The sequence below is a fragment of the Astatotilapia calliptera genome, chromosome 3 (genome assembly GCF_964374335.1).
Source record: "Astatotilapia calliptera chromosome 3, fAstCal68.1, whole genome shotgun sequence".
Classification (NCBI taxonomy): Eukaryota; Metazoa; Chordata; class Actinopteri; order Cichliformes; family Cichlidae; genus Astatotilapia; species Astatotilapia calliptera.
This window is the reverse complement of record NC_137424.1, coordinates 66369167-66383690: the sequence shown is the minus strand read 5'-3', so window position 1 is coordinate 66383690 and position 14524 is coordinate 66369167. Positions and strand designations below refer to the sequence as shown.

At 40.2% G+C, this 14524-nt stretch overlaps 1 protein-coding gene across 5 annotated transcripts in view; it reads right to left on the bottom strand.

Annotated features, from left to right (window-relative positions):
- The window catches only part of LOC145425605 (low affinity immunoglobulin gamma Fc region receptor II-like), a 137008-nt gene extending 123154 nt beyond the window's left edge, over positions 1-13854 (bottom strand). Inside the window, exons 1-8 of one of the 5 annotated variants that reach the window (XM_080298804.1) lie at positions 13654-13825; positions 12277-12312; positions 11851-12114; positions 11526-11771; positions 11308-11439; positions 10257-10334; positions 9289-9373; positions 3661-3936 (exon numbers count right to left, since the gene is read on the bottom strand). In XM_080298804.1, coding sequence (XP_080154930.1) covers positions 3930-3936; positions 9289-9373; positions 10257-10334; positions 11308-11439; positions 11526-11771; positions 11851-12114; positions 12277-12312; positions 13654-13687 — 882 coding nt within the window. In that variant the 5' untranslated portion in view covers positions 13688-13825 and the 3' untranslated portion in view covers positions 3661-3929. Of the gene's footprint in view, positions 1-3660; positions 3937-9032; positions 9374-10256; positions 10335-11307; positions 11440-11525; positions 11772-11850; positions 12115-12276; positions 12313-13653 lie in introns of those variants that run through there. The other 4 variants (XM_080298805.1, XM_080298802.1, XM_080298803.1 and 1 more) reach the window with 4 other exon arrangements.
- Positions 13855-14524: the final 670 nt, after the last annotated feature.

The window sequence follows — 14524 nt, the reverse complement described above, 5'->3', positions numbered from 1 at the left end:
TCCAACAATTAGCTGCCTAGTTAGCAGCTACAGATGCCCGTGTTACAATGCTGTCAATCAAAGAGGCCACACCCCTAATAATGAAAGGGTTGGGCTTTAATACGAATTTAAAATATATTATATAAATAAATTTAAAACAAAATCTCCATCTGAGCTGCAGATACAGACCTCAGTCCTGGAATTAAACTTGAAGAATTGGATGCTTTTAATTTGAAGGACTGAATCAAAAAGTTTATTCAAGAATAGGGGAGAGTGGAGCACTTTATTCTCCATCTGGCTGTTTTTCTGGCAAGGATATGTTTTGTTTGTTTTTAACCCTTTAAGAGCTACCATAGAACCAAGTCCGCCAGAGCTTATCTTTATATTTTTAGATGCTGTAGTGCCATTTGTGGGAGTATTTCAAGTTGCTATATATCAATACAACCATCACATCCCAAATTTTAATAATATGTATGCATTAAGTCTATAGTAACTACATCAATTCATAAAAAGTGCAATAAATTACAAAAAAAGATGAAAATAGTTTTTGTGTTTTTTACATATATTTATAGTTAGAGAAATTTCAAACATTTATCCCTCAAAACTGTAAATAGAAAAATGATGCACAAAGTAGTTTCCAACCACAGGAAGTTTATTTTGAGTGTCTTCATAATTTTATTTTTGAGATACACCAATTTTTATATACTGCAGGAAAAACGAAAGTAAATATAATGCAGATTTGCAAAAAGACAGCATGTGCATCAAAATAACCTATTTCAAGCAGTGTAACTTAAGTTCAACAGCCGATCAGATCGGCAAAGCGTGTTTCTGGAATATTGTGTTTTTGTTACTACAAGTGCTTTTTATGCAGTTTTTGCAAAGCCACATGTGGAAGGAAACCATGACCTAGGACAAGCTGAATGCATTACATGTAAGTACAATTCCTCATATGCAAAAAAAAAGAGAAAAAAGAAAATGCAATTGCAATTCTACCAGGCTTTAAAAATAGTAATGAAAAACCCTCGAGTGCCCTGGAGAGTAACAGCACCCTCTAGCAATCATTTCCCTGTACCTTATTAAAATTGGTATATTATTGTGAGAAGTATTATTATTATAACCTTAATTCACCTCAACTACTGACCATAAACAACACTCTGATTCCTTCTCCTTTTCCCTTCTCTGACAGCCTTGCAGTGTTTCAGCAGACAGACACTCAACTTTCTGTCCAGTTATTTTGAAACATTTTCATAGAAATGAGAAAAGAGAGGGCAGCATGGTGGTTAGCACTGTTGCTGCACAGCAAGAAGATCCTGAGTTCAATTCCACCATCAGGCCGGGGTCTTTCTGTGTGGAGTTAGCATGTTCTCCCCGTGTTTGCGTGGGTTCCCTCCGGGTACTCCGGCTTCCTCCCACAGTCCAAAGACGTGCAGCTTGTGGGGATAGGTTAATTGGTTAATCCAAATTGCCCATAGATGTGAATGTGAGTGCGAATGGTTGTCTATCCCTGTGTGTTGGCCCTGCGACAGACTGGCGACTTGTCCAGGGTGTACCCCGCCTCTCGCCCTATGACAGCTGGAATAGGCTCCAGCGAAAAGGATAAGTGGAAGTGAATGGATGGATGGATGAGAAAAGAGTATTTTATTTAAAGCTACAATAAGATGTGAGGAAGATGAGACTAAGAGACAGACGACTGATAAAAAAAAAATCCCATTAACATTTGATCATGTGATCAACCGCTGTGGCTACACACACTCGGAAAAGGGGCAACGACTTAACCCTTTAGAGCCGATCGGAGTGGGAACGCTCTGTTATGCGTAACTATTTTTAAATCCCAGTAGCACTGCAACCACGTAAGCTAGCGCAAAAATTTTTTTTGCATATGAAACCGGAGGAGTTGTACTTACATCTGATGCCATCAGCTTGTCCTAGGTCACGGTTTCCTTCCACATAAAGCTTTGCAAAAACTGCATAAAAAGCGCTTGCAGGAACAAAAACATAATATTCCAGAAACACGCTTTACCGATCTGATCAGCTGTTCAAAACACTTCCTACGTTGGAATCGACGTCAGCGCGAACTTTTGCATTTCCGCCATTACCTGCCCGAAACCGGAAGTGACGTCATTTTCGCGGAAATGTAGTCTTTTTTGCGATAAGGGCCTCAGGGCCTATACTGTCACGGCTGCACAGCAGTCGTGTGGTGAATTGAGAAAAGGATCCAAGATGCAGGCACTGACTGGGGTGCGAGTGAATATTTATTTACAGCGGTGAGAAGGTGACAAAACAGGAAGAGCAGAGCGGGGAGTAACAAACCTAAACTGGGAAAACTAAAGAACAAAACTTAAACCAGACACTCACGGGAGGAGGAGCGAAATGCACAAAGAGAAATGGCAGAGAGACGCAGAATGAATACCAGGTAACAGAATAATGCAGACTGACATGGAGTTAAACAGACGACACGACAGAGAGCATAGGAAAACACAGGGCTTAAATACATGGGGAGTAATCAGGGAATGGGCCACAGGAGGGAGACACAGCTGGGAGCAATAAGGCTAACGAGACAGGGGAGAGGTAAAACTGAACACACTGACATGAGACATGAACTTTCAGAATAAAACAGGAAACTAACAGACACAGAGAACCAGACAGGACACTGAACTTGACAGGCAGACTCATGAGCAGACACAATAACACCATGGACAGACAGAGGGAACACAGAGAAGTGGGAGCAGGCAGGCAAAGAACAGAAACCTAACAAATGGCAAAATCACAACAGAATACACACTCTGAATGAACAAAAGCATAAGGAACACAAAACACTGAGTCCTCAGACTCAGGACCATGACAAAAACACTGAGTCCTCAGACTCAGGACCATGACATATACTGCTCTTTTTAAAAGTTATCTTTGACTTTATGACTTTCTGTGTCGTTTCTGGGATTCTTAGGACTCATATTGCACTGCTGGAAATAGTTTATTTTGATGCATATGCTGCTTTTTTGCAAATTTTCAGTATAATATTTATTTTCATTTTTCCTGCAGTGTATAAAAATTGGTGTATTTCAAAAATAAAACTATGAAGACACTCAAAATAAATTTCCTGTGGTGGGAAACTATTTTGTGCAACTTTTTTGTATTTACAGTTTTGAGGGATAAGACTCTTAAATTTCTCTAACTACAAATATATGTTAAAAAAATCAAAAACGATTTTCAATTTTTTTGTAGTTTATTGCACTTTTTTGCAATTTATGTAATTACTATGCACTTAATGAATACATATTATTAAAATCTGGGCTATAATGGTTGTATTGATGTATAGCAACTTGAAATGCTCCCAAAAATGGCTCCACAGCATGTAAAAATATAATATAAGCTCTGGCGGACTTGGTTCTATGGTAGGTCTTAAAGGGTTAATAATGTCTGTGCACCAGATGCCATTACATGTCTGGATGTGACAGAAAACCACATGTGATCTCTGAAATTTCTGTTTAAATTAATAAATCGATAAAAGTGGAAACTTTCATGGAAAACGTCAACAACAGAGGCTGTACCTAATATTTTCTGTGCTGTTGTTATTTTGGAGTAGGGGTTTATTCTAAATAATAGCCACAACCAAACCTGAACAAGTCAAATTTTCCATCTAAAAGCTTTTTTAAACCCACAAAACCACACGAGAAAAACAAATGAGATAAAAAGTTTATTAATCCTGCAGAGAAACCATATTGCTGCCACAGAAACAAGAGAGAGATCCAGCAAGCATGACTAATATCTAAATAACAGAGAAGCTTCTGAGGACATAAAACATAATAACAACATAATAATAAAAGTTTTCAACCTAAAAAACCAGCTGTCTTCTGATCTGTATTGCAGGGGGATTACAGACCAGCAGCTGGACGTCAGTGGTTGGACTGGTGGACTACTTCAGTGAAGAGTAGACAACGTCTGGATCTGGTTTAACGTCTGAACACAAACACACACAGTTCAAAAAATAGTATCACAAGCTTGAAACAATTAGCTCATCACCTGCATTAAATGACATTAAGAAGTCAAACTCTCTCCACCTCGACAGAATATTTCTCTGACAAGCTGAGAAGTGAGATTTTGAAATGGGGACCATCACCATAGCTGCAGCCTGTCTGCAACACCTGAGAGTGAGCAATAACATTTGGTCACCCTTGTGCTGTGTTCAAAAAAATCTGCCAATGCTCACTGGTCTGGTGGACCTGCCAGATTATAATTTTATTATATCAATACAACCATAAAGGCGCATGTAAAGATATTTCAGGCAATTCCAAGCAATACAGACCACATGCAACACTTAATCGTTGGGATTTGTCTGAATTTAGAATTTACAGAATTACCAGATTCATATATATCAAACATACAAAACCAAGCCCATAATTATTCATACCTTTGACAATTTTTGACTTAAAGTTAGTTTTATTCAACCAGCAAGTTATTTTTTGACTGGAAATGACACAGGTGTCTCCCAACAGATAAAAGGACCTGTGGCTGCACGTTGTGGCTGCGCAGTCAGGAAAGAGCTACAAGGCCATTTCTAAATGTTTCAAGTTCCAGTGGCTACAGTGCAAAGTATTATTAAAAAATACAAGATGTTCCGCTCAGAGGACGTGGTCGGAAGCCAAAAGTGACACCTGTGCTCGCCAGGAGGATAGTGAGAGAGGTGAAAAAGAATCCAAGGATCAACACCAAGGGCATCCTGGTGAATCTGGGCTCTGCTGGTGATGTCTCAAGGCCGACAGTCCAACGGACGCTGCACACTGCTGGGTTCCACAGATGCAGACCAAGGAGGACGGTACTTCTCCAGATGAGGCACATAAAAGCTCACTTGGCCTTTGCAAATGCTCATCTAGACAAAGAATAAGACTTCTGGTCTTCTGTGTTATGGTCAGATGAAACAAAAGTTGAATTTTTTGCAATGGCGTGTCCAGCGGGGTGGCCTGGGGGGGCACAGGCCACCCCCCAAACCAGACTGGCCACCCCAGGTGCCACCCCAAAGGCAAAACAATAAAATTCAATCAAATATCAAATGTCCGATTATGTTTTCACGGTGACGCTCAGATATCCGAGTGTAAGTGAATGCAGCATCGCTTCTGCTATGTGCATCACGTTAGCAAAGGTAGGAGAGCCAAGCACGAAAGACAACACTGCAGGAAACAATTTTTCGGTGAAAGAAAATGAGGACAGAATAAATGTCCCGGTAAGTAATATTAAGTTTGTTGAGTTTAGTAAACTTCGGTGAAATTAGAATACCAAGGAAAAAAATAACACTTAAAGAATTATTGCAGCTGTGGAATATTTCAGACAGTATGCTACTGAGGGCAGCTAACATAAGAGTTATGAGTTATAAGATATAATCTAAGTCGTAACATTGCTGTATGGAGCTGCAGATTTGGTTGCAGGTTAACATAGCTGGACTGGCCATCGGGCATACCGGGCATATCCCCAGTGACTTATTTTTTATTTTTTTTGTAATGGCATGAACAATGAGGGGTGGTGGATTGGCCAGATGCAGGTCGATGTGTAGAAATAACTCCGTTGTTTGGTGGTGGCTATGACGGGGCTTCCACAGAGGCAACAGGTGGATGAGGGAAGGGGAGGCAGGAGGAGAGACCCGAAGCAGCCGCCAGTCCGAGTGTCAGGTGAACTGAACTTCAGGTAAGAAGTTATGACCTGCAGTCTATCTGGGTCAGATATAAACCAAGTTTAGGTGGAGTTTATTTTCATGTTGCTGACTTTTTACTGTCAGTTGCAATAACTCATACTGCGTTCTAGCCAGTTTGACGGAGTTTTTATACAGCTGGGTGGGTGCTATGATGTTACTGATAGTGAACTTTATTTTATTCATAAGGTTAGTTAGTAGAGTTGCCAACGGCTCCTTAAAAAAATGGAATGGTCCCTCATTCAGAGAAAATATTACGCGTTTCGTATTGAGCTGAGAAGAGACGCAGTTTGTCCCGGACTTTAGCTAGAATGGAAAAAAGACACAAAGCTGGATTTATTCTGTCTTTATGCTGCACAGCTGCCTCTTCTTCTCTCATTCTCTCTCCCTCACTCTCCTGTTGCTACTTCAATCATGAAACTGATCAATGATCAGCTGATCGGCTTTTCTCTCTTGTTTGTTTATCGCCCAATTTGCGCCAGAAAGAGGAAACCAGCGGATATTGCGCTAAACAACAGCAGCACGTTTAAGCTTGATCAGCTGTTGTTAGAATGTATTTAATATTAATTTCTAGTATCAGCTGATGTTTGCTGGAGCCACAGCTGTAAAGCTGCTGGTCATGATGTCTGTTTAGATATGTGGTGAGAGGGAAACATGAAGATGAAACCAGGAGATGTCCTTACTGAATCATCAGAGCTGAACAGGTGATGGAGAAACAGGTTTACCTTTTAGGTGACATGAATGAGTTGAAGTTATCAACTGTTTCTGAGAGATAAATAACACCAGGATCCTTTTTTATGTAGCTGACAGCTGGTAACTGTGCAGGGGCGGGTCTAGCAAAGTTTTGCCAGGGGGCCAGGTAGGGCATTAACAGGGAAAGGTGGGCACAAAGAAATACTTTTCTTTCTTATTCTCATTTAAAATACCTAGTTTTTATTAAATAATTATCTAAATCTTACAACCAAAGTTTTTATCTGACGTAAAATGTATAGAAATCATACATATACCAACAAGACTGTACATCACTGTCACAACAGCATTTGTTTTCATTCAAAGGCTTTATGGCTTTACTACCTGGTGGGCCGGTCTGTAGTAAAAATGCCCAATTTTTTTGTCCCAGTCCAGCCCTGCAGGTTAATACTGGCAGTGTCACCATGCCAGCTGACTGTATTTTATCATCAGCCAGTGTTGTTCTTCATACATCAATATTACCAAAGTTTACCATAAGGCAGCAGAGAAAGTATTTACTTGCTTTCAGGTTTTATTCAAATGTTAGTCTTTTCAGTTGTTTCCCCACTTTTCCAAATCTGTGCCCCTACCTGGCCCCCCCAACAAAAATTTTCTAGACACGCCACTGATTTTTTGGTCACAATGTTTCCTTCATTTGGTATGAAAAAGTAGCCTTCAACCCAAAGAACACCATCCCCACTGTCAAACATTGTGGTGGGAACATAATGCTTTGGGGGTGTTTTTAATCTGGCTGTCGGATTCAGCTCAGCTTCACGTTCGTAACCGCTACAAGACTCGTTTTTTCTAACAACATATTAAATCATTAGCTTCACATATAAAAGGTTTTTAAAACTATTTACAGCAACTCAAATGTCTACTGTACCCGAATTTCCAGCTCGCAGAGGGCACGAGAGCAGCATGCGCCTCATTGGACGAACGGAAGGAAAAAAACTCTGTAGCTGGACTAGAGAGTGGCTATGCGCACGGCACAGTGGTGCGATCAGTGACTACAAATAATCAGAAATCCCATACTCAAACAATGATCTGGGTTACATAAGCCATGTACTGCAGAGGCCTACTGTAAACTATTCCCTGTGTGCCATTCCCCAGCACTCTCTCTCCTCCCTCCGGTCTACTCCCTGTGTTGTCCAGTGAAGGCAAAAAGCTTCATGTTCTGAATACTCTTCATCTCCATTTTTTTTTCTGGCTAAACATTGGAAAGAATAAAAAAACACAGAGGTCCCAAAGACTCAAACATCAGTTGTTGTCAGAATTTCTCATGCACTCATGGGCTTGGATGTCATGATACTTTGGGGCTTTTATTAATTTCTTTCAACTGTTATTTTTCCCGCATGTATTGGCTTTACAGGTGTTGCGAAATCAGTTTTACCCCGGTTCTTTTATTCGTCGAAACTTCCAGAGACGGCACCGGAACTCAGTAGTCATTTCACAAAACCTTTATTCATCTTTCTTCATCTTCATTTTTAAGCATGCACTTCTAGAAGGGAAGACGAGGCCGGTGTCCCTCTGCAAAAATCTTCACCCCTTTGTTAGTTACAGCCAGCTTTATAGAAGCGACCCCATCATAAACCCCCTACGGTGTGTTGCAAACTCTGTGTCTCTGTCTATGTGCACGAGCACATGAATGCCTACATGTGCGCGTTCCCACGTGTCTATGTGAGCGCTCGTGTGTGACTGTGTACGCATACCTGTGTGTATGTGTGAGTGCACATGAGTGAGTGTGCGTGTGGATGTGTGTGCGTGACAGTTAAAACACTGTGGGTGTAGGTGACTCCCTAGAGGTCATAAAACCCCTCTCCCTTCCAGACCACAGTTATCCAGTTACAAATGTTGAGACCCCCACCCCAGCATCCTCTGGGGAATTTCCACTCAGTGGGGGAGGTCTCCTATAATCTACTCCTAAGTTCACAACACAATGAGCCCTTTGTTATATTAAGGGCAGTATCAATGTCTCTACAATAGTTCTACATTCTATGATAACACATTTCTAACCTCTAAAATAAGCTAAACACTCCTACACAGGATATATTATTAATGACTTTAAAAACAATAATTGGAATTGCAAAAGTTGGAATTTATTTTTGAATTGTTAGTGACTTATTTTTTTGAATGGTTAAAGATGTATGCTACTTAGATAGAGAAAAAGAACCAACCAATGTTCATCCAGTAGATGGCTACATGTTACAGATATCATGTCCAGCAAGTTCACAACTATCTTTTATATTTGGCTCTTTGATAGGAAACTGGTTGTTATCAAAATCTATTTCCATTGTACAGGATTTCTCTTTGTTAAATCAGACACCACAAAAAGATGTTAGGTAACCAAATTTAAAGGAGCTTGTTTGCTTCTTTCAAAATATTAATTTGTATTGCTGGACTCCAGGGTATGATGCATTATTCACAGTTTATTCTGGCTCTTGGTGCAGCCCCTCACTTGTCGTCCCCCCCCCCCCCCCCCCCCCCCCACACACACACACACACACACACACTTCTTCTGATTATGAAAATTCACCAAGAGAGGATTTGGGTGGAGCTACTGTCCCTGAGGTGAACATTTTAAGTCCCCCCTCTTTGATCTCATATGAGTTAAAGAGTAGAACAATAACTGGTTCACAGGGATTACTTGTGCATGCACTAATGTAATTATTACAAATGCTGGTCATATTTGATATGAATATGTACCACGAACAGGATATAAATGACAGGAAATCAAATAAAAAGAGGTCCAGTTAAAAAAAGAAAATGAGCATTATCTGAATAAAAAAGTTGGCTTCTGTTTGGTTCTGCTTTTATTGTGCAGAATGTTCATTTTTCCCTCTGAAAATACAATGTCCAGATGGTTAATTGAACATGCATTAAGACATACAGAGCAGCTGTACCTGGGCCTTCTTGTTCTGATGGTTTTCAGCCCATGATTGATGCCTTCAGTTCTCATTGCTGAGTAAACAGCGACTGATTCTGTGTCTGCAGAATAAAAAGATTTCAGTTACTACAACAGAATGACTGCTGTTACATTACTGAACTAAAACAAAACCTCTGTTATTAATTTCTTTTATGCAGCAGCATGAAAAGATTTAGTGATGTTTTTCACAAACCACAGCATCTGCTGAGCTTTTTTTTTCTAATCCTAATACCTCTGCTGTGAAACACACAATGACCACGTAGAAGTGGGGGAGAGTTCTGTGAAAAGGCAGGTGGACGGCCGCAAAACTGGCAACTTTTTTTTAATGCAGACTGACACGCTTCACCACAGAGCACAAAGTAAGCATGTTCTCACACCAGGAGGAAGCTGCAGCTGTGGTTTTAAAAAGTTCTTGTATTAAAGGACTGTGTGAGCTGATTTTGGCAATTATGTCTCATTAACACAGATTATAAAATATTAACTAGCACAGATATGAATCAAAAGTCCCAACACACCTTTCATTTAGCACATACGAGGAGGGTGAATCAATGCAGTAGCACCTTTAAGGTTACATGTGTCCCTAAGAAAATGAGCTGCAGGTTGAACAAAAAGATATTCTGTTCCTTCTAAAACAGTAATGATCACCATTAAACCGCCCGATCTGTTCCTACATCAATATTGAAAATATAACTGTAGTCAAATCAAGATTCTTTGCTTGAAGCCTCACAGACAGTGTATTGATGTTGACACACACACACACACACACACACACACACACACACACACACACACACAACCTGTGGTGTTCCCACCAATGCACACAGTGCTAATTACTAAATATTAACAAGCTAATAAGATGGTAAAGATGATGAATTATACTATACCATTTCAAAGGTTTTAAATTGTTAGATCAGCCTCAGTTTTAGCTGTAAACTGGAGCTGTACCTCTCATCTTTGATTTGTTTTTCTTGTCTTTGATGTCTTCTGTTCTTGCTGTTGAGTAGACTGCATCTGTATCAATGCCTGCACAATAAAACACATATGAAGAGCATCGCTGTTGGTTGTGCTGCTGATAATAGAGCGCTTTGTAGACTATTGGCTGCTGCAGAAATCATTATGTGAACATGAATCAGATCTTTTCATTTAAATTATTTAGTTTAATACAGTCAGATTTAGAATTTATATCTAGATGCTTCTAAAATGTTGGTATCATCTAAATATAAAGCACTTATGTATAACACATATATATTGCTATATTTATGATGACAAACAGGAAACTGGACGACTGCAGACCAGTTAACATCTGTTAACCACAAACCACAGACAAACAGTTCAGCACACAAAGAACAACACTTGGTGATTCACACACACACACACACACGCACGCACGCACGCACGCGCGCGCGCACACACACACACACACACACACACACACACACACACACACACACACACACACACACACACACACACACTCAAAAATAATAATAACAATTTTGATTTCAGGGTTAAACTTGAGCCCTAATTATGAAATAAAGAATGTTCATTTAGTTCCTAATCATTCACCATTTTGTGTTTATCTAACCATTTATAATGCATAATCTCTTTAGTCTCTTAAGCCCCAAGCCTACCTGATCTCCTGCTTTTTGCCCCCGTATCAGGGGGCGTTGGGGCTTAAGAGGTTAATCGTCTATTATATTGTATAAACTATTGTGAAAACACAGTAATATCTATCAACTTAAAACCAAGTCTAAATCATTGGAGGTTAGAAAGTGTAGTCTTGTAAACCATGTTGCCAATTTCCTAACAAACCAACAGAAGATTTAAAATCCCGTCTTTCCTAACAGACCTCACTAAGCAGGCACACAGTTTTCTAACATTGTTGCTTCATTAACAGGTTAATTCACAGTCAATAAAATCAGTAGGTACGTACACACACATATTTATATTGAGTACAAACTCTAAAAAAGCTCAGACATCCGAATATCAACTTTACCTTTCCTATGAATATATCTCACTACCAGGAGAGCAAATGCAATGACTGATCCAACAGATGACAACACAGAGAGAACAGGAAGGGAGAGTGATGAAGGGACGGATATATCTGGAGGTGTGGTGGTGTGTTTGTCTAAAACAAAGCAAACACAGTCATTAAGTTGTCGTCACATTATGAATGTTGAAACCTGCAGAAACACAGACAGGTGAGTGTGTCACCTGTGACAGTGATCCAGCTGGATGGAGACTCTCCATGACCGCTGATGTCACACTTGTAGAGGCCTTCATCAGACCTGGAAACATGCTGGATGGTCATGTGACCTGTAGGCTGCTTCCTGATGAGGGAGCCATCTTTATAGAAAGCAGCTGGGAGGTTGGAGGGAGTGGTCTTTGTTTTACAGAGCAGAGTGACGTCATCTCCCTCCATCACAGGGAGGACAGGACTCTGCAGGATCACTGATCCACCTCAACACAGAGACAAACTACAGCATTTCATCCATTTACACACAGCTTCATCAACACTAACTCCACACACTCAGCTTACCAGTGACTGTCAGGTTAACCATGTTACTGATGGGACCCTCTCTGGACTCACACCAGTAAACTCCACTGTCCTCTGTTAAGATATAGCTGATACTGCAGGAATTCCCAGTAGATTTGCCCCACTCAGCTCCACATTGAGTCTTGTTTTCTCTGCTTGTGTTTCTCCTCAGAGTCCATCCAGCAGAGCTGTCGTCCTCCTCACAGCTCAGAGACACAAAGTCATCTTTAAAGAACTGAGAGCTGCTGGGACTCACAGTCAGACGAGCTGTGAGGGTGAAAATGACATTGCCATTGTTAAAAGGATGTTTTGCTGTATCTGCATTGCAACTATCCATTTTTAAAGATCCAATATGCAAACATGAACCCAATCAGGTCATATCAGTGAGCATTTATCAGGTTTAAACTGTGACAGAGGAAGGTTACTGACCTTGGTTTGTTCTGTAGCTCAGCAGTGACATCAGAACTAAAGAAATAACACTTTGAGGTGAACATTCTTTTTTTTGAAAAGCCCATCCATGCATAACAGAACCAAAGAAGGTGCTCACTGTAGGAGTGGATGCTTTATTTTATCATCTGTCACATTTCTAGTTTAGAAGCCTTAGACAGGTCTGGCCTGGATCTGGTGTCAAGCCAGCACTGCTGGCTGACTTCTGGCGTGATCAGTGGTCTGTCATTCAGATGTGGGCCAGACCTGACGTAAATGGCACGTTTATGTGATGCCATGCCACATCTGGACCGATTATGATTTGGTTTATGTGGCCCAGGCTCATAGAAAACTGTCTGGCCTGGATCCGGCATCAAGCTGGCTGACTGGTGTCATGGCTCGGTGTATATCAACCAGATTGTTGCCAGGTCTGGCAATGATGACACTATTTATGTTCCTATTTTCCTATTTTAGTTAGAAAACCCAAATGCCATGTTGCAATACTATACTGCTATGGTAGCCAAAGTTTTTAAATGTACACATTATCCAAATCCTAGTGACGGTTTACTCATGTTTACCACTGCGTGGCTGTAGCTCAGGGGTACAGCAAGTCAGCTACTGATCAAAAGAAGTGTGTCTGCAACTGGCCTGGTGCTGGCCCAGATCTGGGCCACCAAAGGGCCGTCATTCTTTGTGGTATGTGGGCCATGTGTAAGCACATTGAGTGGGCCAGTTTTGCTATGTGCGATTAAGCACCATCTCTGATTGTGTTTCATTATGTCTTTGCCAAGCTCTCTATTAATGATAAGAAACAAAGGGCCACGTTGCTCAGACAGGGATCTGCAGAGAGAAAATGTCTTGGATACAGTTACTGAAGAGTAACTGTATCCAAGTTACTCTTGGATACATTGACCCACTCATGTTTCACATACTGTTGTTTTCTCAACAGACAGAAGCTACACTGAACTTTGGTTGAAAATATGGACGATCTGACTTTGCCTTGATGGGCAGGAAAGCTTAACTTAAAAAGCCCAAAATGTTTCTTGTGCTATTGGGACTGAAGTCCAAACACTTGTGGCTGACTATCTGTTTTTAAAATATGAGGAATCTATTTTGTAATCTGTTTAGTCTTCATTTGGGACAACTTCAGATATCTGAACTCGTGGGTCCCTTCCTAATTTCTTAGGTTTTTGTCACACTTACATGTTTCAGATCAGTAAACAGGCTTAACTTGTTTTGGGTGTTTTCTTTCACCTCAATTTGTCGTCAGCAACATGTTTCAATAAAGTTTTTGATGAGAAAATAATAAATATGAAAATTATTAATTAAATAATTACTTTAAAAAACAGCTGATGAAACAAACACAGAGATTCTACTTACAGAGCAGACACAGCACAGATGTTTCCTTCATCATCCTTCTCACTCATTTGAGCTCTTTTTCATTTCTGTCACTGACACCAAGTAAAGCCCGCCCTCTTCTTCTGAGAAGGAGATTTTCTATTGGTTCAAACACAGCGATGTGTACAAGTACACACATATACACAAAACTCGCAGCTAAAAACAATTTCCATCTAGTTAAAGAGAAAGACTTGTTTAAATGACTTTCTGGTTCACACTGGAACAATGCAGGAGAAGGACTCACAGCTTAAAGCCTTTTATCTTTTTCTCTTTCCTCGGTCTGTACATCCTGTTTTCATTTCCCGTGTCTCAGTATCTCACACCAGATGGGTAAGCATGTCAGGTGAGGAAGATTTATGAGGAGATAGGAGGCAAGGCAACAAGGGTTTAACTAAATGAAGTGTTCTCGCCAAGGAGTCTAATTTTAAAGTGATGTCATATATAATGTCTAAAAGAAACTGCATCATAAATTGTTGGTGTAGCCCTGTATTAGCCTATGATTTTATAATGCTAGGTGTAAGATTTTATATATGTAGTCTTCCTCCCTCCATAGTTCCAGCTGTGTCCCACACACTTCTTTTTACACAGTGGAGGTAAAAATTCTTGTACAGGATGTAAATGACCTTTAAATTTGGTAAATATTTTTACGTTTGTTTGAAAGGTACTTCGGTTTTATTTTGAAATTCAGGCTTTTATTTTGAAACAGGAAACTGGCGCAAAACCGTTACAGGGCTGTTAGTAACGTTTCTTTTAGGATATGGTAAATAGTGTGCCTTAAAGTGAAAAATATATACGTTTACTTTGCCAATTAGTAGGCTACCTGGCTGACAAGGTTTGTTAATGTTTCCTTTAA